Source organism: Ambystoma mexicanum, chromosome 5p (assembly GCF_040938575.1).
Source record: "Ambystoma mexicanum isolate Mex_15411 chromosome 5p, UKY_AmexF1_1, whole genome shotgun sequence".
Lineage (NCBI taxonomy): Eukaryota > Metazoa > Chordata > Amphibia > Caudata > Ambystomatidae > Ambystoma > Ambystoma mexicanum.
The window spans coordinates 700,266,864-700,292,305 of record NC_090930.1 but is presented as its reverse complement, the minus strand read 5'-3'; the positions used below and the strand labels follow the sequence as shown (position 1 = coordinate 700,292,305).

The window sequence follows — 25,442 nt, the reverse complement described above, 5'->3', positions numbered from 1 at the left end:
CCTTTAGGGAGGTACGGCCGCCACCCAATAGTCCTCCTATGTATGGTTTAATGAGAAAGGATCTCATGGAGAGGGACTACTCATCTGGGGATAAGGACTATCACGTAGGATATAGCCCATTGGTCAATGTCCCACCCCAACCTTCCCTAACTCCTCTCTCCCATCCAAACGACTTCCTTGAGAGTAAATCTGTGTATTTCTGTAGTGTAGGAGAAACAGCCAAAACAAAAAGTGTGAAGACGAAGAAGAGCACAGAAGAAATGAGTATTACTGACTGTGCTAATACTGATATGAGGTGGCCCCGAAGATGCATAAAGATTAATCTATCAAAAACAATGACAAACTTTGAAAATTTGCCAGGGCAGGTCTGGCAACAACGTATAAGAAGAGAAGAAGGACTGAATACTAGGTCAAGCCCAGCCAGGAGAGGCAGCCGGTGTGGAAACCATCCAGAGTAGGAAGCTCAACCTGTTGGCTGACTATGGATGCGAGAAAGAGAGGACCTCAGCGAATCACTGAGTGAGTCCATGGGTCCATTTGAAGCGGGCCTGAGCACAAAGAAGGAGAAAGAGTGGAGCAGTCCATTGATTCGCGGTGATGCCATGGAGCTGCAGAAGCTGAGAAGTGAGGCCTGAGAGCAGGAGAGATGTAGCCCAGTCCCACAAAGCCCTGGTGGCCTTTCAAAATCCTGCAGTAGGTATCGAGAGGTACAGGAGACACAGAGGAGACACAGGGTGGAAGAAAGAGAGGCTCAAACAGCTTTCCACCTGCCCAGTAGAAACAGTCAAACTACTAGGAGGGGTTGACTGAGCATCCAAGGAGAACTTCCTCATTGCAGTGGAGGCAACAAACCCTCTGACCACCAAAGAAGGGTCTGGGATGTGAACAAAAGTGTATTGAGGATCTGAGGATAACTTCCTGGTCACAGTGGAGGCAACAAACTCACTGACCACCAGAAAAGCGTCTGGGAACCTAACACATGCGTATTGGGCATCCAAGGAGAACTTCCTTGTCGCAGTGGGAGCAACAAACCCACTGACCACCAGAGAGGGGTCTGGGACAATGATGCAAGTGCATTAAGTATCCAAGGAGAACTTCCTTGTCGAATTATAGGCAAAAAGCCTGCTAACTACCAGAGAAGAGTCTGAACCCTAAAGCCAGTGAACTGGGTATCACAGAGGAATGTCCTCATTGCGGTGGAGGCAACAAGTTCACTGAACACCACAGAAGGGTCTGGTACTGTATATAAATAAATTAAGCATCAGAGGAAAGCACCCTCACTGCATTGGCAAATAATAACCCACTAAGGCACCGAAAATGATTTGGGAATTTGCTAATTCCACAAGAAGGGGGGAAAATAAATGTTAAGTTGAGATACACCAGGAGCAGGGGGTCATTCTCCAGGTGAAGAGAATAAAAGGCTGTTTAATACATTTCTAAAATGCCTGGGGAAGGTAGTCATTCCCCCTGGCTTTGTTTGTTGCAAACTATACTGGAGTGGACTGACCAATACCAGGAAAAGGGAGTCATTCTCCTGGTTTGGAAAGTTGAAGTAACTGAAAGGCCATTAATCAAGAGGCACCAGGGGAAGGGAGTCATTCCCTGTGGCTTTGTTATGAGATAAATTGGAATGCATTAATCCATACCAGGAGAAGGGAGTCATTTTCCTGGTTCTGAAAGTTGACTTGCACAAAGGTTTGTTGGAACCACCAGCCAGGGAATGGGAGTCGTTCCCCCTGGCATCCTTTTACTGAGAGTACCAGGAGTAGGGAGTCATTCTCCTGGAGAAAGGACTTTGTGTTTGCTTACCCTTTTGTTATACTGTAAGTGATAGAAGTAGGTTATGACACAAGACAGTGGACTTTTGATTTTAACAGGCAATCTGAGAGATCCTTTCATATTAGTTTGAGGCAGGGAACCCCTTTTAGAAAGTAGGGGTAGTGAGGGTGTCTTCCTTTTTGAGAAATACACGTTTTACCAACCACAATGCCACTCTTATGTCAGCAGCCCTCTTTGATACCTTTACAGAAGCCAATGCAGTGATCGTCTAGGCATAGATGTGAATTTAGCAAATTTCAAATGAGTCTATCAAATTAATTGTCAGGTATGTTTTGCGAGTAAGTTGCAGATGGCACATCAGGCATTCCGGTAATTCAGCATCAAAGTAATTAGCATAGTCATACCATTACTTTACCAGAGAGCCCACTACCACTGTGTGAGTTACTGATGGGAGAAAAGGAAAGATCCTCTTAAGAAAGCATAGACAATAAAAGGATTATCTAATGATGTCACTGACTTGAAGAGTTAGTTTAATTTCTGGATCCCATAGGACTCCAAGATTCTTAATTTTTCATGGCGAGATTTATGAGGAGGTAAACAAACATCAGGCGGTCCAGGGCTTATAAGAGGGTCCTTTAAAAGCCTAGTGTCAATCTTTCAGGGGATGAGTTGAAGTTTGTTGTTTCTCAAACATAATTTGAACTCGGAGAGACAAGCTTGAAGAAGAGTACAATTCTCCTGAGGGGCAGAAAGTTTAAAAAACTGTTGAAGATCATCAGCATATGAATGGGAATTGAGGTCAAGGTAAGGATGCCGGTGCCGTTAACCCCTTGCTGCCGCATTACGAGGTCCCTTAGTGGGTCCCGCTAAGGGCAACTGGTTCTACCAGTTATTAACAGGCCCGTTATTAGCTCCCTCCCCATTCCTATTGAGCCCTATGGGAATGGGGATGGGTATTTTGAATGAGGAATTACTGGGTCCTCCAAGGTTGGAATGGCCCGGTAATTCCTCATTCAAGGAACCCAGACCCAGACCCGAGTTTGGAGGCAGCCATGACGCTAATAGCACCATGGCTACCTCCAAACTTGTAATGAGGCCCTGTGTGTTCTGCTTATTTTATACACAGGGTATGGGCTGGTGGCAGCTACATGCTGACTGGTTGTCCTCTCTTATTGGGACACCCTGGCCCTGCAATAAGAATCATTAGATTCCTGGACAAATGCAAGATGGCCACTGGTGGCCTCTTCGTTGCCTTTGCCTTCCCCTTTGTTTCTCGAAGTCCTGAGAAACCCTGTCTCTGTTCTCTTCCCCGGACTGAACACTGGGTGGAAGGACCATATATGGAACTGGGCTGCCCCTGCTAGACTAGTATGAGCCTTCCAGGGATTGTTTGGTGGGCACACCCCGAGGGTGGGACCTGCCTGAATAGAGACAGTAGTGAAATCACATTGTGTGTGGTGGGTGTCTGGTTTTTGTTGTCTGTCATAATGCCTGTGGTCCTGCCTGATCCCGCCCTGACTGAAACGGAGTGAATGCATTGAATCCTCTGAAAGGCTAGGAGTTGCCTCCAACCCATATCCTGTGTTATAGGTGTCTGGATTTGGGTGAATGGCCTGCATTCCTGTGAGCATGATCAATAGGTGCAAGAATGCACTTTGTGTGATTGGCTAGTTGAGCCTGCCTCAGCCTGAGTGAATGGGGAACATCTGTGTATAGCTAGGGAATCCTCGATTACCTGCTTGTCAGAAACTGAAGTCAGAATCCAGAAGAAGAAACCTGGAGTATTCTTCAAGCTTGTATCCTGAATCCAGGTGGAGGAAGAAGTCTGCAGCTTCAAATCTTCAACAAATCCAAAGGCTGCTTTGCTGATTCGAGGACTGAACTAGGGGGGACTTGGACAGGCAACCTCTTCTAGCTACTAGTGAACATTGTGCAATCTTGGCTATTAACCCTAAGTGTCCTGGATGCCAGTCTGGTGTGTCTGCCGTCCTGCAGAGGTATCTTCCTGGGTCCTGAAGAGGAGTTTCCAGAAATCTTTAGCCAAAGAGGTTCACCAGCATTGTCCAGGGTTCAGAGACTGTTTATGACCACTGGGAAGCCAGATTCATGTGGATTACCCAGAAGAGGGAGTACACTGGCATAGTGCTGCTCGAAGCCTGGAGCTTGCCAAGTTCCAACCAAATGAAGACATTTTCATGAGACACTGCCACCATGACATCTGTCCACTTTTCCATGGCTGAGGAAGTCCAGTGTTGATGACTGCTGAGAATTGTCCGTCAGGGGGTTTCCTGCCATTCCGAAATGAAGATCAAGCCCCAAGTGTCCAACCTTGGTGGTGTCCCATAGAGATGTTCAGTGCTCAAGTCCAAGCTGCCATAAGCCATCCTGTTATCCATGCTGTGACTTCAGCACCTAAGAAACGAACAGCAGCCAACTGCGATATACTGAAACCCGACACCTAATTCTATCACTGCACTTGTGGCCACTGAAGGTCATCGACAAACACCAAAGGACTCATCCTCACCGTCCAACCTTTGTTGAGGACCTCATTGAGTTTCAACTTAATGGAACATCCACAGCCAGTGTAGCAACCCGACCAAAGAGAACACCACAACAGACCTTCACTGCTGCCTTTCAGACACTGCTTGGTTCCCTTCTTCTGCTCGACACTGATATCCCAATGACTCCTTCTTTCATACAGGGTACATCCTTGAGGGGAATAATTGAGCAAAACTGATCAACTCCTCCACTTCACCTCCCAACGAACCCAAGGTACTGCAACACGGAAAAGTGTCTTCCAACCTCAGGGTTCACCCAAGGTTTCCAGATTGTTTTTGGATCCTGTTGTTTCCAAGCTACTTTGGTATGGTAGAATTTGTAAAAACAAAAGCAGACAATGGTTGAACATATAAGGACTGGGCATTGTTTTAAAAGCAAACAGCTGCTTACCTTTTTCTTATAGCTTTCTCGGGTGGCGGGATCCTCACACAGTATTGCATTTTTGTTCTCAAAGAATGCATTTCGCCAAAGTTCCAAGTATTACCAGCATTTCTACTTTAATGTCTATGAGGTTAAACAGTGCCTAATAATTGTAATGCTTTTTTGATAACTGTCAGCAGTTCGTGCAGTATAACTGAAACTAGAGGAACTGTGGTATCACATAGAACTGGATATATACTGAGTGGACTATTTAATTATATTACTGAGTACAAATTAAGTCTTATTTATTTGTATATATCCCCATATCTTTTATGCTAGTTATTACAAGAATTATGGTAGCACCTAACATAGTGTGTGGACATTCCTTTGTGGGAGCTATGGGGATTCATTGTACGTAAGAACCAGCCTGCATCACCTCCCTCCATTCTCAACCTTGGCTGCTTCTCCGTTGTTACCAATTGAGAGCCTTGGCTGGGTTTGCCTCTGTGCCTCGACCCCAAACATATAGTGGGCTGTAGCAGAGACACCCCCTCCAGTCTTTACACCCAGGAAGGTTGAACGTCTCGAGAGAAGAATATGATGATCCACCATATCAAAGGCAGCTGATATGTCCACTATCACCATAAATGACAGATTGTCCTGCTCTGAGTAAGAAAGTAAATCATCCCATACAGCAACCAATGTGGTCTTATTACCATGTCCGAGTCGCAATCCTGATTGCAAAGATCAAGAATCTGATTATCCTCAATAAAGATATTTAATTGTTGGGTCACTACCTTTTCAAGGAACTTAGCAATCCATGGGAGCCCTGCAATTTGTCAGTAGTTCCTCAGCTCCTTAGGGTCCAAAGTGGGTTTCTTGACGAGAGGTAAAAAAATCTTTTTTAAGACCAGATGGAACAACACCCTATTAAAGGGAGAGGTTAACCAGATGAGAAATCTATTTGGTTCGACTTAAAGAATGAGCTTGTGAGACCAGGGCTGGAAGCACATCTGAACTGGATTGAGTAGGTTTGAGCTTTATTGACAATGAAAGGATCTCTTCCTCCAAAACTGGAGTGAATTCAAACTTAGTTTCAGCCTGAACAACTGCAGCTAGAACCATTGATGGAGATGGCAATCTATCATTTTAAAAACGTTTATAAATTGTGTGAATCTTATCAAGAAGGAAAGCAATCAACTCATTAGCTAGGTTAACAGAAGGTTCCAAATTCTTTAAGTAAACAAATGGGGTTTGTACACTGTTTGACAATAGAGTATAATTTAGCAGGTTTATTAGTAGAAGAAAGAATCTGCTCAGGAAGGGCAGATTACTTTGCTTTCCGAATTGCTGATTTGTACTCAACACGGGATTCTCAAACGTATTACAAAGGAGAAGGATCACTTGATTTCTGTCAGATTTTCTCTTTCCACCTGCATATATGTTTGAGTAGTCTTAGTACTAGAGAGAACCAGAGATTACAGATGTTCATGCGCTTAAAGGGGAGCAACACAATCGATGACCATTTGAAACGAAGCTTTACACTGGTCAACAAACTCTTCAACATGAGAATCAGCATTACACTGTGGTAAGGATGATGAAAATGGTAGACATTTTTTGCCTGTGAGGCCTCAGCTGAAAGTCAGCCTCTTTTGACAAATTAAGTGGTTGTTTCATGGAGAAGAACCTAATTTATTATTTATTTTTTATTTGGTGTGCACTCCAGGGGACCTGTAGAGTTGTCTCCGAGATATATTGAAGTTCTGGAGAAAGTCTGGTCCAAACAATGACCACTATTGTGAGAACAGGAATAGTCATGTAAATAATATAATAATAATATAGTGAATGTGAAAGGTTAGCAGAGTCTCCCTCTAATGGGTCATCATGACAAAGATTAAAACCCCAACAGGAGGAGTCTGCCATGTATCAGGTTTGCAGACAAGAGAAAATCCTCCAGGCCATCCAGAAAAGTATTGACAGGGTCTCAAGGGGCCTATAGATCAAAGCAGCGCTGATTTAATCAGCTTGGGACATTTTGAGTGAAAAAAACATATGTGGCAGGAATTATCCCAGTGTAACACTTCAATGCAAATGACAGAATATTTAACTTTAAATATTACAGCGACACCACTGCCACGACTATTTTCTCTGTTGGCCCATTTAATCAAATAGCCATCCTGGACTAGGCCCTAAAGAGTGCTATGGCAGTCATCATTGAGCCAGGTTTCAGTTATATATATCATTTCTAAATGGTGTTCATTAAGAAAATCAAACATAGCTACCACATTGCTCACCACAGACCTAATTGTCACCAGTGCACAGTGAACATCATCTTGACTAATAACCAAGGTAGGAGTGGAGGGCCGCTGATTTTGGTGTATCCAGATTTTATTGAAGGCCCTCAGATTGATAGTCTCAGTTTTTATAATATTAAATAAGCTGATCCCTAGGCATTTGTAAACAGACCATAATGGATATCCACAAAAGGGAGAAGAGACATTTCAAGAGGGGCTCACCCTACTAGAGGATGTGGTAGGGAAATGCACTGAAGATAGAAAAAAGCCAGGAAAATCAGCCTAACCGGGCTCAGAGATGTCACAATTGACCAGAAGTGACAGCACAACACACTGATCACTGAACTGTCCTGAACAGGTTTGCATCGTTCAGAAAGTATAGATGGGAAATCTAGTTCCTAAAAAACTGCAATGTGCCAAGTTCAAAAGAAGAGGGCAATAAAAACGATTACGTGCGGTTCATAAAAATTCATCACATGTAAGAAGAACCAAAATGGATTAATGGATAAAAATAAGTTAAAGCATAAGTTAAAGCATAACTTTAATTATAGCTTAAGTGGGCAATACAATCAATGACAAAATGCCTCAAGAATTTGTAAAAAATGTAATGATGTGTAATTGGTTAACTTTATATATATTTCTATATACAGAACTATTGAACCTCTTTGTGTGCTTGTATGCGGCTGCACAGTTAGGCTCTTCCCTTGCCTACAATGACCCAGAACCTTTCAAAAATGTCCTGATGCTTGAAGAATTTAGAAGAGCTAAGGTGTTTGCACAATATTGGCACATGAACCACAGATATTCCATATTAGGTTTGCTCAAAGAATCTTTCTGTAGTCCCTGTAACAGTTTAAATTCCCTGAACTCTAACCCTCCTTTATAATTTACAGTTGCTGCCCTTCCCATTCTCCTTTCATATAAGTATAGTAAGCACTTGTCTGACTTTTATTATAGTATCCCATGTGTCAGGAGAAAGTAGATGGAGTTTAATGGGATACAGGGATAAACTAAAGCAATGCAATTGTTACTATTTAAGGAACACTAAACATTTTGGCCCTTGGTAATCTATAATATTCCCATCATAACTGTTGCACACAGGATAGGTGTTCCAAATTTAAATGGATGTCTTACTCACTAAGGGACAGCATCCTGGGGTTATTACTGTGGAACACTTAGCTGTGGTGATTATTCGGAGTAGGCATTGTAACCTAAAAGAGAAAGAAACCACAACAGATGGTGAGGGGGAATAGCTCAGGGGCAACACGTTTGTCTTGGAAGCAAGACCACACAGTGCAGCACCAGTTCAAATACTGATCCCGCACTTAGAAAACAATCTCTGATATTAAGCGAAAAAGAACAATTATAATTATAATAATTACACCGGCAGAAATAAACTGATGGTAAGGCAGTTCTTAAGTGGTGGTCTTCAACCAGATCTCTAAGTATCTTTAGGATAATGATGGAGACCAGTTCAAACTTGCTTCAGTGATAAACAATATAATCAGACTGCACTTACACCTGTCTCCAACTTTCTTACTGATGCTCAACACTCCAAGCTTTCTTCAATTACCATTCCTGTATACCTTCCTTCCACAATAGACACTGTCAAACACTCCTCTCTCCTCTTCACTCTCCAGCACACCTTGGTTTTACAAATCTGTTCTAAACTGGATTGCTTCGGACCTAGAAGTTCACACCTTTGAAATCTCCTGAATATCACACACCTCTGAACCCACTATTCGCATTGTCAGCATCCCTCAGGGATCAGTCTTTGGACCTCTGTTCTTCACCATCTATGCTTATGCCCTTGATAGACTTATCTAGTGATTTAGCTTTCACCATCACCTCTTTGCTGATGATGCTCAAATCACTTTTTCCTTTCATTCTTGACCCCAGCCATCTCAGAACAGATAACCGACTGTCTCTCTGCAATCTGGCACGGATGGCTCTCCACTGCCGCAAGCTCAACTCTTCAAGAACAGTAACAATCTCTCTTATTGCTTCCAATGGCACCCCTCCCTGCCCCTCATCCATCTCTTTATCTGCTGACTTTCTCAGTCCCTCTCCCAAGGTTCGCAGCTTTGGGGTCCACTTTGATACAGACCTCTGACTTCAACAATTCATCACCACCACCTGATCTGCTGCTCACATTAAATGCCTTAACATTCTAAAAATTCATCAATTTCGTACTCGACTCACTGCAGAAACTTTGATCTCCACAATCAAGCTCAGCAAGCTCGACTTCTGCTCATGCCTACTCCTTGGCCTTCCTCTTTTCTCCTTCCTCCCTCTACACAAAGTTTTCAACATCGTGTGATGAATCCGAGAATACCGTCCTTTTTTCTAAATGGGGGAACCCTTCCTACTTGGTAAAAACAGAACCACCCCAGTGTCATAACTTTCCCAAAGGGGATATATTGTGGGAGGAACACATGCGAAGGGTTAGACACTACAGGATCAGGGATAATTCTCCAGGGAAACAGGGGCTTGCTGCAACTCCCTCCAAACCTCCCATCCCCTTCCTTCTAAAAAAAAAACCCTATCACACCATGTATTCATGTAAAACAGACTCAGGTGTGTGTTTTAACTTTACTGGTACAAAGAAGAATAGAAGAGATCATATAGGTTGTAAGGAGGCGCACACTGAGACAAGGTATCTCCATCTAGAGGCACATAGCAGACCATCATAAAAAGTGGTCTAGATTATCTCAGATTGTCAAGGATAGATTGAAAGTAAAAAGAAAAGACAGACTAGAAAATATTGCCAGGGCGGGCTGGAGTAGCAGTGGAAGTGCAATCAATCAATCAATTTTATTTCGGATTTCTCCATTTACAAAAATTAAAAAGACTTAAAAACATATTTAACAAACCTATATGACAATCATTTAAAGTCAGTACGTAACTAGAATTCTTTGTCGCAATTCATGGTTTAACTTATTGCCGCTGTGCATGTTCTTATTCCATTAGCTTTAAAACATGGAGATAAAAATCTTCGTAATTCTAAAAATGTGGGACATATCAACAAAAGGTGGACCAAGTCTTCCTCGCACTGATTGTACATTTGCATCTCGCATCCACATATTTCCATTTAGCTTCTCATCTTAAAGGGAGGAGGTTTAACCTGACAAGTAATAGCCATCTTCTCCATATTGTGGATGCTATCTTCACTATCTCTCCTGTATATTTTTCTGACTCCTTTCACCAATGATGCGCTTTTTTCTGTATCACCTTTCCCAACATATGTTTATTCATTGGTTGTGGTCCCTCACAATGATTTTCGACAGACCGTTATCTACACAATTTTAGAACTCCTTGACGCCATCTATATTTGGACTGGGGTTTTACCATTTGACATATGGCTATATTGTATTAACCGAATGCCACCGCTTATTCTTTAGATAGTAGTTTCCATATCTTATCTTAGCTTCTAAGTTAATAGTTGGCATCCCCAGCTCTTGTTTTAATGCATTTACTGGTGCCCCTGGCAGAAAACCTGTAATCTGCCTAAGAAACCGATTCTGAGTCATGTCAAGCTCATGGCAGTCTCGATAACCCCAAACATTACTACCATAGAGAACCATAGTTTTCACTTTTGCTGAGTAGACCAGCAAACATTTATCCAGTCTCCTAGCACTATAAAGGTAACAGAATCTCATGCTCCCTTTAAGGCTCCATACCATTTGTTCCTCTATATCCTTTATTAGTGCTGACCAGTCCCCATTAGAGCAAAACATTTAGCCCAAATTGGGATAGCCTCTCACGATGTCTATAGACGAATTGTCTATTTGCCATTTGTATACTTTACCTTTTTTCCCAAACACTATATTCTTAGACTCAGCTTTATTTATGTTTAGCTTGTGTCTAGCAAAATACTCCTCCGCATAGTTTAATCCTTGCTGGCGCCCTGCCGGTGTCAAGACTAGGATCACTGCGTCATCAGCATACATTGCACAGCTAAGCAGGACTGACATCAATTTAGGGGGGCAGACTTTCCTTCGTTCAGCAAAGGGACAAATATCAGATAAATACAGAATAAACACGGAACAGGGGCATCCCTGCTTAACTCCTTGCTTTATTGGAAAGGTTTCTGTACATGTGTCGTTCCTTTCTACTTGGACAGATGTTAATGTGTCTTTATAGCAAAGTTGTGTCATATTCAGAAGGACTCATGGCATGCCCAGTGCATCTAGTTTATGCCATAATACATTCTGATCAACTGCATCAAAGGCTTTTTGTAAATCTATAAAAGCTGCATATAAATGTCCCTCTCTAACTTTGCAATACTTCTCTCTTAGAGAATGAAGGGTAAAACAATGATCGATTTTACCATATCCTGCGCTAAACCTTGCTTGATTTTCAGTAAGCAACTGTTTTTCCTGGACCCAGTTCTCTATTCTTATATACAATATTTTTGTGTCTCCATGAGTTGGGCCAGCTGCCTGACAAACATATATCTTTAAAACCGTCCTTACAAATCGTTGCTCACCAGTCAGTCAAATAAATAAACAGTTCTGGGTAAAGGTATTCTGGGCCTGACACTTTCTCCAATTTAAACTCTTGATTAGTTCTTTAAGTTCCCCTTCTGTAAATAGTATCTCGCTTCCTTGATAATGGATTGTACTACTAGTCAGAGTTGTGCAATCACCATTAAACAAATGCCTATAGTGGTCTACCCATTTATTCACAGTTATCTAAGTTCTTACAGCCCTATGCCACCAACGCCCAGAACATCTTGGATTTTTTTTGTGGCAACTCCTTCATGTAAGAAGAGAACTATTCTTCCAGAATAACCAGAAAGATAACATCTCCCTTTTTTTTTGTTAATAGTGTGAGGGTGGGAAATACTTTTTTTGGGATAGGACAGTGGACTATTTTGTTTTTTACAAGACATCCTGACAGTTCCCTTAGTTTTAATTGAGGCAGAGAAACCCCTCTTTGAATTAGGTTGAGATAGGGTATTCTTTTCATTTTGTTATTCAATAAAAGTCTATAGCAACAAATGTACCACTCCTGTGTCAGTCCACAACCCCTGCACTTACACAATTTTTACCCGCACTCTTTGCAATCTACTCAGATCCTCCTCCACATCTACTAACTGACAGCATGCTTGTTGAATCTCCATACAAAATCACTCCCTTTTCAAATTCTTTCTCCTAGTCTACAAAGCTCTCTGGCGGACTTTATCACTGTCTACTCTGCATCACATTCCCTCTGCTCTTCCTCTGCACTCAACCTCACTGTCTGATGCCTCTAGCTTTCACTCTTTCTTCCTTCCTGCCCTGTTCCATTGGATCCATCCAGCCCATCACAATCAAAGTCATTCCAACTGTGTATCTCTTCAAATATTGGCTTAAACCTCACCTAACATTCAAAGAAGGAATCCCTTCACCAAGCTCAGTCATACTCCCTTACCTGACCACACCACTACCTCCACTGACAGGTAATAATATAACTGTGTATATTTGTACATTGCTCCTCTTTTTTGTTAGCAGAAACTGCCCCCAAGTCACCTATTACCTTTTGTTGTTTTTTGTTTTGTCCCAGGTCTATGTCCCACTTTGTTCGTATGCCCAAACACTGGCTCATCACATGCTCTTATCTTTGTGCTATTGTGCAGGCATGTTTACGAAAGGACACCACCATCATTTGTTAATGTGTTCATTTATCATCAAAATTGACATCCCTGTTCTTCAAATAAATGCAATTACACAATTATAAATTCAAGGAATGAGAACAAATCTACTAGCAACACATTTCCTTTTTTTGTCAGACCCAACCTTTCATGACTTTACAGCTACATGTTTACTTCCATGCGTGGGCTTTCAGATGTTGTAAATAAAAGGTGTGTTCATTAGAAGATATGTCTTTATGATATGATTGGTTATTTATAATGCGCTTAATACCCAGAGGTTTCTAAGCGCGGACCCAGGGATCGAACCTGTGTTGCTCCATGTCATTTTGCTTACAAGGTGAGCATGTTGCTCCTGAGCTATCCTCCCGAGACTTAGGGTATTACATATGAGCCTTACTCTTTCCATCTACTACAGTTCTACATGTGATTAGAATAAGATTTCGAAATTGTCTCTATGTTGTACAAAATGCGACAAAGGGACATCAAGACAGGGCTGGGCTATTAAATGCGCACACTTTTAGAATGCCAGCATAATTGTTGTAAACAGACTTTGCGCAGAGCCGTGCATATTTATCTTCATTTGCGCAGTCTTGATGTTATGGTAGCTGGAACTAAGCTATCAGTAGGGATACAGTTGAGGAATCATGGCAAATGCAGTCAATCAATACAAGATGAGGAGAGCCAAAGCTGTTGCAAGAATGTTCTGCTACTTTCAGCATTACAGCCATTGGGAAACATGGAGTAGTTTGCCACCCAAGCCTGTATTTCCAGCGGGAATACTGAGAAATTATGGAGTTCGATGAGACTTTCCTTTTTTAGGGGGATTCTAGTAGCTCTGAGTCAGTAACGAAAGGACGAAATGGTTTGTACAATGATATAGTGAAGCAAAGGTAGATTGAGGCAATTATGATCTATTCACTAAGCTTTTGTATGGAGGTTACCGCACAAGAGGTCTACTGCACCAACTAGCCGAACTCTTGCAACCACCTCCCAATGCCTCCTCTTGAACACGACTTCGACGCAAAGCCATGTACCATATTACAACACATGCCCTGCCGAATTTATTAATACATTACTTGACAGTAATTCTAGGAGGATAGAACAGAGCAGAACAAGTAAAGGTTGTCTAAAGAAATACACATCTGTGAATCCATCGTTGAATCACAGTATCCCTAACGAGATGGGAATGGAAAGCAAACAAAAAGGATAATAAACTATGGTAGGGGATATAGCTATACTAAAGACAGAGATTGAAAAGAAAACCAAAGATGGGACTTAAGTTACCAACTGATCTAATTTTCATGAGGTAACAGGAAAGGGACAGTCACCTTTTAGCATCCTATGAGTTGGTAGGAGTACACTATTCCACAATATAGTGATCCAATCTACTGGGAGGCATCCTAACATAGTTTCTGCATCATCCCTCCATCTTGCCCGTCTCAGTGTTCCCTCCTTACGCCAGGGATTGCTAGACACCCCGGGCTCTCAATGTCCCATGGCTTGGCCATGCTCCAACTTGAATTGATGACCGTCTCAAACCTCTTCTCTTACTTGCCTGTTGCCCACACTAAACTCTACGATTCTATCCCTGCTCAAACATTGTCCGTCATCTAAAACCATGTGGTGCCATCGAACACACACTACCATTGTGTATCAAAGTACACTGATTGTCCTTTGAAAATTTGAAAAGGCTTCCAAACTCTCACTCAATCTTTGGAGGTATGCGTCCTCCACCCATTTGCTTCTTTCCCCCATAAAGTCTTGTCTTATCTGCAGATTCATGGTATTGAACCCTGTCTATTATGTGGCCTACTTCTACCGAGATCTCACCCTGCCCCCTAACCATTGGGGGGCACACATCTTTCATCATGTCTCTCCTTCTCATCATCACAAATGGTACACACCTCATGGCAGGGTGAGGAGGTTCATCGTATGAGTGCTACTTTTTGCACCTTGAAACACCTTTTGCTGTATATGCACATTGTAAATACCCAATAAATATATAAAATATCCTGCAGCTATGTCCCACAACACATGTTCCCATGGCAATCCATTTACTGAAGCTAGCCATCAATTCTCTTTGATGCACTCTCTGCACTCGCCCATTGCCTTTAGGGTTATAAAAGGATGTTCTTAAAGTCATTATTCTGTGGGCAGATAGGAAGATGTATATTTCCATCAACACAAATAGCTCCCCAATATCACTCACTCGATGTTTAAGAAAACATTCTCTTGAGCAGACTTCCCAAAAGAATTCGATCACACTGTTTCTGGTTACCCCTGGGGCAAACATGACCTCAAACGAATGCAATGTATAATCTTACCAGTAACAGCACTTAACAGGGTTCCTTACCCAGCATTTCCATGTTTGCCTTATCATTCTCTGCAGGTGTTCCAGTTTTTCACAGCCATCTCTGCCATGGTTTCCATTATTTCCTGACCACCAGTGCCATTTCTGGAGTCTCCTCTTCATGAAGCAATGGATGACATGTACCAAGTGGGCATTGACCACTATTTTCTGTTTGATACGTTCGTGGGTATGGGTTTCTCTTCCCACCCCAGTCCCCATTAACATGGTGTTAATTCATCCTGATCCTGGCGTATGAAAACCTGCACTCAGGTTGGGTAGCCCAGCACTTCTGAGAGAAGTTAAGTGCACGGTTCAACTCTTCATAATTTTTTCTTCAGTATGACATCATTTACCATCTCAATTACACACTAGCCCCTCTTATCCTTCTGTTCTTTGTCATCACATACATTTTCCTGATGAGGCTGCCACGGAACCAATTGTTCTTCTGCTGCAGATGCTCAATGGTTAAGTTGAATTTATGCACATTTGCCAACCACCTCAAAATTCAGGGGACTGCCATGCCTGAGCTCCATGTAGAGAATATATGCACCAGCAGCATTTGATCACTGCGTGCTATAAACAGAACAACCCACAAGTGTGAAAGTATTGTGCTGACTGCAGCTAGCCCAGGATTATTTTTCAATAATTGAAAATTTAGTCTTGCAGGTACTCAGTGATCTATTTGCAAAAAAAGATGGCACCTCTGATTCCTCCGTCTGCTAACTTATGACTGCTCCTATGTGCCTCTCACTTGCATGTTATGTTATGTTATGTTATGTTAAATGAACTTGTTAAGCGCACGTACACCCAAAGGCATCATGGCGCTGAAAGCATGAGTAGGAGATTTTAAGGTGTATCTGACTTGCGAATAAAGTGGTATTCAAAACCGGGGAAAAGTGAAATGGTCCACAGTCCCCTGTAAGGCCAGCAGGAGATCATTTCAGGCTTTAGCGGCAGCCACAGAGAAGTATGCCACCCCTTGCGTGACAGTCGGTATCTAGGCACCACTACAAGAAGAGCAGACTGGGATCACAAAGAGCGAAACGGCACATAGTGTGAGAATTTAGCCTGAAAATACTCTCTCCCCAAGCTGTAGAAAGCACGGTGCACAATGCACATGGTTTTGAAAAATATCCAGTTTGCAACGGGGAGCCCGTGGAGTTGCCTTAGCAGTGGAGACATGTGGGCTCCGAAATGGGGATGAAGAATGGATCCGGTGGCCGCGTTCTGCAGTAGTTGGAGCCGATTAATGAGATTGTGAGGCTAAGCCAAATAAAGCGAGCTGCAGTAATCCAGTATACTCAAAACTAGAGATGCAACCACCGGGGATTGACACTCGGTAGGGATAAAAGTCAGGACCTTCCGCAGAATCCGAAGCTTAAAATGGCCAGCCTTACAAACCGCTGCCACCTGCTCTTCCAAGGCAAGTGAGGCAGAGATTTGAACCCCCAGTTTCCTGACTGACTGGACTGGCATGGGAGATGGCCTAGAGATATAGGCCAGAAGTCTGCAGTCCAAAACAAATCAGCGTGATGCAGTTCCCACGACCAGGACCTTGTCTTACTGTTATTCAGCTTTAACCAATTGGGTATCATTCGCATATGGTTAATAGCGGAACCCATGAGACTGAATAAGGAGAAAGAGAGGTCTAATATAGACATTAAACAGGATGGGGGACAATGCTGATCCCTGATTGACACCAAAGAGAAGAGAAACAGGGCTAGAACAAAAAAGGAGGGAGGGAGACAGACTGGGACTGATCAGACAGAAAGGCTGTGAACCAGTCAATAACTCAGGCAGACAAGCCAGTATCTGGGAGGCAGGAGATCAGCTTGGGATGGTCAACCGTGTCGAAGGCAGCCAAGAGATCTAGCAAAATGACTGCTCCGACACCACCCTGATCCACCAACTGTGCCAGGTCGTCCAACGCAGAGTTCAGGAGAGATTCAGGGCCTCTCCCAGGCCTGAACCCAGACTGAAAAAATATTGTGAGGACTCTAAAAAGGTAGAGAAAAGAGGGGAAATCAGTGCTTCCATCACCTTCATCAGGAAAGGCAGAAGTGAAATAGGACGCTAGTCTGACAATACTTCAGGGTCAACGGAAGACTTTGTTAACAATGGGATCACCAAAGCATGCTTAAGTGACGGACGGATCATTCCACTTGCGAATGAGGTGTTAACTGCAGTAGTGATATGTGCAATCAGATTGCCAAATGCTTCTTTTAAAAGGGCTATGGCATCAGCAGGAGAAGCTAACTTCAATTTCTGAATGGCCGACAATACATCTGAATTAGAAAAGGAAAGAAAAGAGGACTACAAACCGTTAGCAGAAGGGATCAACAGCCGCCGTGTCAGCAAACAGCAAAGGCATCACGTCCTTTATGTTGTTCCAAATGGTTGATATTAGCCAGAAAAAACGCTGAAAGAGAATAACACAGACCCTGTGAGGGTGGCGTCAGAGTATGTCCTTTCTCAGGAGGGGATAGTGATTTAACAAGGTCAAAAAGGACCTTTGGTTTATTAAGGGCCCCTTGTACCTTCTAGCTGTAATAACGTTGTTTTGCATTAATAACTGCTTTATGATAGGACGTGAGAGAGTGGCGATGTTTTTCTAACATCTACTGTTAGATAAATCTTTGTCCCTACCAAGAACCTATACAAGGTCAGGGCATTTTAAAAAGCATTTTCCAGTCTTGTGAATGAGTCTTGCATAGCCTGTGTTCATTTGAAATATACTCTCTGATTGAGTATTTCATTCAAATTTGTGGTCATTTCTGAAAACCCTAGCACAAGCTTTGCATACAATTCCACTAATACAGGAACATCCTTAGCTGGTCTTTGTCCTCGGGTGCTCTTACATCTATTGTTGCCTTCTACAATTTGGGATTGGACTGAGACACCTTGAATTCAAATGTATTTCCTTCTTCACTGTCAATCCATCTTCCCATAGTGTCTTTAAAACATGAGCCGAAAGCTGTTCATGAGCCTTCTCTTCCGATGCACTAACTATGATTACATCCTGTAAATATTGTATTACTTTGTTCCCAGGGAAAAGGCTTTCCTTAAACCTTTGGAAAACTGAATTGGCTAATGCCAAACCAAATGGCATGCTTTTATACGTGAATGCCACAGCAGGGGATACAAAAAGGGTGTGAGATATCAGGAATCAGGATGGCGGTCTGACCAATGGTGCACTGAGGAGAAGTTAATGGTTCAGAACCATTGTACCCTCCCTTTTGTAGATAACATACTGCCAATATTTGAAAGAGCATACCTACCCACTCATATGACCTTGCTGACATCATACAAGCCCACAAATTCTACCATCTGGTTTTTGAGCTATCACAAAGGGAGATAATCATTCACTTCACTCTAATGGTTCCATGATCCCTTCGGACCATAGCGTCTGAAGCTCCCATAACAGTTTGTCCCTAGCACCTAATGGAACCTGCCACACCTTTTGCATCACTGGCATAGCACCGTGCTCCAACTTTTGTTGAGTGCTAATCCCCTTTTATTTCCCAATGGAATTCTTAAACACATCAGGGAATCTCTTCACCAACACCTCACCACACCCTTTCACCTGAGAAATGATTTGAACTTGTTTATGTTTTCCCAGTTTCAGTTCCACTTGAAAGCATTATTGGTGACACTTCCCCAAGAGACTGTCAACTTTTTCGGCTACCTACACCTTCCCATTAATCTTATGGCTCCCCATGTATACCCTAGACCATGTGTAGCCAAAAATATATATTGGATTACCACCATATTCAGAAGGCTTTATGTCACTTTCTACTAAATCCCTTTTTTGCATTTAAACATGGTCTCATAGATTATTCACAAAGGCAGCAAGTCCAGTAATGCCAAATCCATTAGTATTTGTAATTGTGTGTCATTCCGTAACAGGAGGTCCATATGATCCATCATCCTCATCCTGCGATCCGGACATCATCTGTATGTGCACCACCACTCACGAAATGTCTTCTCATCTGGAACTATCACGTTGCCTCTAGTGTTAGGAAAATCTTGACATTCAAAGGCATTTTGTCTATGCACTGTGATACAGCAGAGGGCAGCATGACCCAAAACGACACTACTTAAGCGGTGACCAGGATGAACAGAGAGAGGAATGGCAATAGAAGGTGGCTTTGGGCACTATAATACGAATCGATCGGGTGCCACGTCATATGTTGACCTTTGTGAAAAAACATGAGCGGGTAAGAACCCCAACCTGTATGAAAAAGCTGGTACGATAACTGGGACTGGCGATTACGCCACAAAACCAGACTTGGCTGGGTATATGGAGCCACGCAGATTCCTGAAGCACCAAATAACGGCACTAGACGAAACCAAGAGTGTACATGTATTGGATGGTTATGGACACTTACCGGGAAGAGTGACGTGTCTGTGGCCAGCATAAATTTAACAATGCTACATTACTCTTCGCAGCAGATAATCCTGTGAATGCTACTATGCTGTGTGGCTTAGGGAGTTCCTCACAGGAACGGGAGTCCTTGTGCCCCAAGGGGGAGTCCTTGTGCCCCAAGGGGGAGTCCCTCCCAGTGAGGACCCACCTACGCAGACCCCTCACCTCCCTTGCACAGAGCCTTGCACTGAAAACTGTTGTCAGAGCCTTTTTTTATCATATCCTTTTGTGTCCATCCATTCAACTTACTTTTATATGTAATCGCTCTCTCTGCTTTCCTCATGCGTATAGGACACTGAGGCAAACGAGAACATGTAACCCCCCCCCCTCAAGACATCACAACAGTTGATTATGAATTCCATGTCACAGCCGTAGGATATATCATTTTTTGAAGGATACAGTTGCTGATTTCCTACGGGCCCCATATACATCAAAGTTGTCATGCCTTGGTATGGAGTGCTCCCTGCATTTTGGATCCAGAGCCGAATTGCATATGTTCCTAATGGGTTAGCTTCACCCTGAAATGAATGTACTACTTCATTCCATGGCTAGAAGACCACTGCCCCACAAGGCCCTGGGCTCTACATTCAGTGATCAGAGATGTTGAAAATGCCAAAACATCATAAAATAGTATAAATCATGATGCAGGCATGTCCCTTTATTTTTTTCCAAACCAATGGGGTGAAAGATGGGATGGCATGATGGCCAACACATCACTCCTTTTGTCATAAGAAAAGGACACATAAGTATCCCTATACTGGGTCAGTTGTTGCCATTTTAAATTGCCGTTGTTGTCAAACCACCAACATATAGTTTCTTTAGTAATAACACGGGGATATGCGTTAATAGGGGATATTTAAATTATATCACCAGTAACTGTACGTGGACTGAAATCAGTTCAAAAGAAAAATGTATTGAGGTATTCCTCTCTATACTAGTCTCGCAGTAAAAGGAATGAGACCAGAAATGATACCCTCTTCCTAACCCAGAACCAGTGAAGAGCTAAAATACCATGACTGCTCGTTCTGATCTTGGGACACAGAAACAGGCAGCAGTGGGACTCTGCAGCACCTGCAGTCACTAGGATGCTGGCATGAAACTCATGCTGAATCATGAAGGCATTGATCAGAATGAGACCAACGTCAGTAAACGAAAACAACATGCACTGCTGCCGTCTACATCAGCACTGAGGGCAGGGTTACCTTAGCGTGTAAAGCACTTTCCCATCGTTCCATATTCTGAGCAGCTGGTTCGGTGTGGTAATCCAGTGCGAGTCTGCTCTTTTGGAGTTCCTGAAGAAGGTGTCGGGGATCCAGATGCGGCTCACCATGTTGCTGTTCAGTGTCAATGCTTTGAGGGAGCTGTTGAAGCGCAGGCGTCTGTCATACCACGTTTGCGCAAAAAATATGTCAATGGTGTATTCCTATAGGAAAATAAATTAATAATGATTAAGATAACATTCAGACTTAGACACACATCTTACTCCAAGTGCAATACATGGGTATATAGACAATTAGTAACATTTAATTTGAAATGGTTCTCAATGTTGTGCCTTCGTGGGGTGAGTGAGTTTATGAGCACTAACTACTTGCATCTGTATGATTAACTAGCAGAGCCTTTCTGTAAATAGCTTTGCTGCAGAAAATCACCAGCTGATTTCATAAAGAAGGATCACCAAGTATTTAAAAGTGATCCATCACTGCTAATAATAATGTGTTGGACTGAGTGGTGGCAAGAAATCTAGCTGTAAATATCGACAGCACCACCCCTTGCATAAGGTTCGGACCACTGTTTCATTCAGTTTCATGTCAAATGCAGGAACCCCTTATGAAAATCAACAACTCTGTGAAAAAAGTTAATGCCCACAAATTCAAAAAGATACAGCTTTCTGGTCACCAGGACTGTCTTGACGAAATTATGACCAGCACTTCAGACCTAGACTCAGTCATGCACATTGTGAGATGCTACTACTCCATCTTGACAGACGTGCTGAATAGAAAAGACCCCCCTTAAAAACAATTTAGTAAGGAATAAGGTGGGACACCCAAGTTGGTTCACACCAGAGCTCAATCTCCTGAAGAAAGATAAAAGATGAGCAGAATCTCAGGGGCTAAAAAGCCCCTCTTATAGTAATGAGTGCATATGGAAGAATCCAGAAACATCTTACAAAATTGCTATCATAGAAACGAAGAAAAACCTCTTCAGCAAACAGATTGATGAGGCCAAAAACAGTACCAATACCATACCCTCTAGAATATTAGTGAACAAGTCACCAAGAAACGTAGAACTACCAAAACTGAAGCTAACTCGTATTTCTCTTGCAGATATGGAAAGAACACTCACCTCCATGCCCCCCACATCGTGCCCTGAACATTTTCTCCCACCCAAAATTATCTTTGACCATAAATGGGTCTTTGTCACATTTTTTAACCGGTTTGTCATTGCCTCCTTTGATGACAAATGCGTACCAGATGCAATTAAGCTTGTCACCGTCACCCCACTGGAAAAAAGGTCTGGGCTGGATCATAAGGACAAAAACAAAGAGGTGATGGCTGGAAGGTTTAGAATGAATCTTAACCTCTGCCATTGCCCTAGGCAGACCTCCAGACCATTGTTATTCGCCTGCCAAGCCATTATAGAAGAGAAAAACCATATGCAAATCAGGCTTTGTCCCACCCAAATGGGCAGTCCAGCCAAAACTACTAGAGCACATCCCTTCTGCTCAAAACTACAAGCATCCGCAGACATGTTTCAGCCTTGTTGGGCCTCATCAGTGAGGAGTAGCTTGAGTCTCCAGGCCCAGCAGCCACCGCCACAGGGCCAACATGTGGGCATACCTGTCCCACTTGTGTCGACAAAGCAAAAGAGGTGATGGCTGGAAGGTTTAGAATGCATTTTAACCTCTGACATTGCTCTGGGAAACCCTCCAGACCATCCTTCACCTGCCAACCCATTACAGAAGGGAAAACCCATATGCAAATCAGGCTTGGTCCCACCCCCATTAGTGGCAGTACCTGAATGATTTGCATAAGGCTGGAACCCTTTTGCAATGGTGCCTACAGGCTAAAAAACAGTGGTGTAGAAGGTTGCCCAGAGCATTGCCGGTAGTTTAGATTTATTCAAAACCAATCATCCATCACTTTTTTGATTGTAGTTTTTCTCCATATGTGAGAGAGGGTTTTCCCAGACATGGATCAGTTGCAAGCTGTGCCATAGGGAACCAATCTGCACCTCACTGAGAAGGCCCAACAAAGCCAATACATGTCTGGGGTTGTTTGTGTTTCTGTGCAGAGGGGGCCTGGCCTAGCAGTTCGGGCTGGGCTGCTACCATTGGTGGCACTATGTGACTAATTTGCATATGGCTGGGCCCCTTTTGCAGTGGCGCAGTTGGGCTAAAAATCGGTGATGTGGAAGGTTGTCCAGAGCATTGCCAGTAGTTCAGATTTATTCAAAACCTTTCACCCATCATGTTTTTGTTTGGTAGATTATAAGGATGCCAAAAATGTAAGACCAATAACCAACTCCAAATTTCTTTTGAAAATCTTGGATATAGTGGCCATGTAACACTTCAAGGTTTTTGTGGAAGCTAACGGACTTCTACAGGATATTTAATTTGGTTTCAGATAACACACACCAAGGAGATGGCCCTTATTGACTTCCAAACACATGCTGGAAACTGTCAACAAAGGAAAAGCTGGACTGTTGTTCCTTTTGGAACACCTTCTCCTTACCTTGGAAGAGGTAGACAACTCCCCAAAACCACTGAGTGGGTCCAGTCCTTGCAGACTCATATCTTGAATCTGCTGGTGGGATGTCACATCCCCATGGACTTCCATCAACTTCGGCATGCCTCAGGCAGCCTGTATGTCAACAGTTATTTTCAACCTACATATCCTCCCATTTTATGGTCTTGTTGAAGAAATAGTCCTATTTTTTACCGAATACGCCAATGACACAAAGCTAGTTTTGGAGATTAGCGGAGACTATGACCTCGATTCGGCCAACATCCAATGAACATACAGTTTAATTGAGTCCTGGATGAACAGTATGGTTACTAGTCTTTCCATCGAATTGTTTTCATTGCATCGATTTTCCATCAAATTTTTTCCAACTATTTTTTTTCATTTAATCTGGTTTAAAACCACTTTCCATCGAAAATCTGTATAACAATGTATTTTTTATTTTTATGGGGGTCCACTCAAACCCCCTTTTTTCGCCTTTTAAAATACCAATTCCCAAATATTATTTTTTTAATTGTGGGGTCCCGCCCAAGCCTACATTGTCCAACTGTAACCATTTAGCCCTTTAACCCTTTAGCCCACCCAAATACACATACATACATTTTCGATGGCAACATATTAATTCAAAGATTTTCGATGGAAAATCTTTCAATGAAAATACTGTAACCCACCAATATTTGGATATTCCCCAATAGATGCAAAACCAAATTATTGATGTTTGACTCCCCTCAGGCTAGGAGCAAATTCTACTGATCGGGGTGAATAATTCATACCTTCAAAAATGTCAAATTATTTATAACAATGCCATTTGAATTATAAAAGGAATACCCTGGAGATAACATATCTCTAAGTATAGACAGGACCTGCATTGGCTTCCTGTGTGTGAGCGCATATGCTTCATGGTTGCAAGCTTGGCCCACCAATGCCTTCAAGGGTCTGTCAGTCGCTAACTGAAATATTTGCTGTCCTTTAACAAAGCGACCAGAACCGTGCCCGCATCGAACTTGGCACAGTTTAATTGGCCAAGATTTAAACGCACCAACTGCGTTGGAAGTTCCTTTCCTGTCGGCTCAGCTAAGACTTGGAACTCACTTGTGCTAAATTGAAGGCAGGAAAAAATCGTAGGGATGTTTTGACAGACCCTGAAAATCTTTCTTTTTGATTATTCCTCCTGTGCAGCAGCGTTTTCAGGCCCGGCCTCTGTTCCCTATCTCGTCTTTTTGAATGCAAATGTGTGTAATTGTGCACCCCGATGCCTGTGGGCTTTTGGTGCAATACAAATAAACACATAATAAAAACAAATAAAAAATACAGAGAGCATGGGGCACAGGGCTGGTTTACATGTCCTATTTTCAATCCAGATTGGTGAAACTATATGGGGAATATGCCATGGAGACAATGATCATTTTTTAATGTCCTGTGTAAACAAAAAAGAATACCACAGAATATGAATATTTATCACATGTGTGGGTAGGGATACTTGAAGTTCTGGGGCTTACTCTGAGGAACGTGAGTATGATCACTGATAGTGTTATGTCATATTTACCACTAGAGGCACAATATCATTCATTAAGAAAAGAGAAAATGGTTCACTGCATATGCGAAAATGACAGCTGTTTTACAGCATTAAAATCAGCAGTGGGTACAAATCAGAACTAGTAGCAACTACCCACAGTATTTGTTATGTATGTTAGATTGAGTCCCTTAAGTCTTGGGGGATAATTTAGGAGTGGCCATTCCATTGAACCTGGAATTGATGTATGCAATGGGTGACAGCATGTATTTGACTTCCGGTGTTATATGCTAAATGCTATGCCCCCAGAGAGATATTTATTGATTTCAATATTCCTAAAAGTGTGTGTTTTGTGGGTTTATATATCATCACTTTTGATAAGCACCACCAGTGGCATTTTTCAACAGCTATAATGAGATACTGGTGGCAGAAATTAGGTCTAATATTACCGGGATTAGCACCTGGCAGAACATTAATATCAGTGAAACTGTGATTTCACACTGTTGGTATTTGTAAGGTAACATGCCCCCAGGAATCGGCGGCCGATATATTGTTCTTTGCTGTTGGTGTTGCAATTCACACATACCATTTGCCAGTGGGAGGAGTGACTGACAGAAGATGTGCTGCTTCAGGAACAGCATCACTTCACCTATTGTTGATGGAAACCACAATATGTGCTTTTATACCCAAGTATCTAGAAGCCGGAAAAACAGCCTACCACCGTCCAGGCTACTGAAACTGTGCACATTGTGTAAAAAGCACACACAGTCATTTCATCTACAAGGC

At 42.5% G+C, this 25,442-nt stretch overlaps 1 protein-coding gene across 1 annotated transcript in view; it reads right to left on the bottom strand.

Moving 5' to 3' along the window:
* LOC138481142 (gamma-aminobutyric acid receptor subunit gamma-4) overlaps window positions 1-25,442 on the bottom strand; it is a 2,457,252-nt gene that overhangs the window by 893,491 nt on the left and 1,538,319 nt on the right. The window contains exon 4 of the mRNA XM_069613069.1: window positions 20,606-20,826. Within this exon, the coding sequence (XP_069469170.1) occupies window positions 20,606-20,826 (221 nt within the window). The remainder of the gene's footprint in view (window positions 1-20,605; window positions 20,827-25,442) is intronic.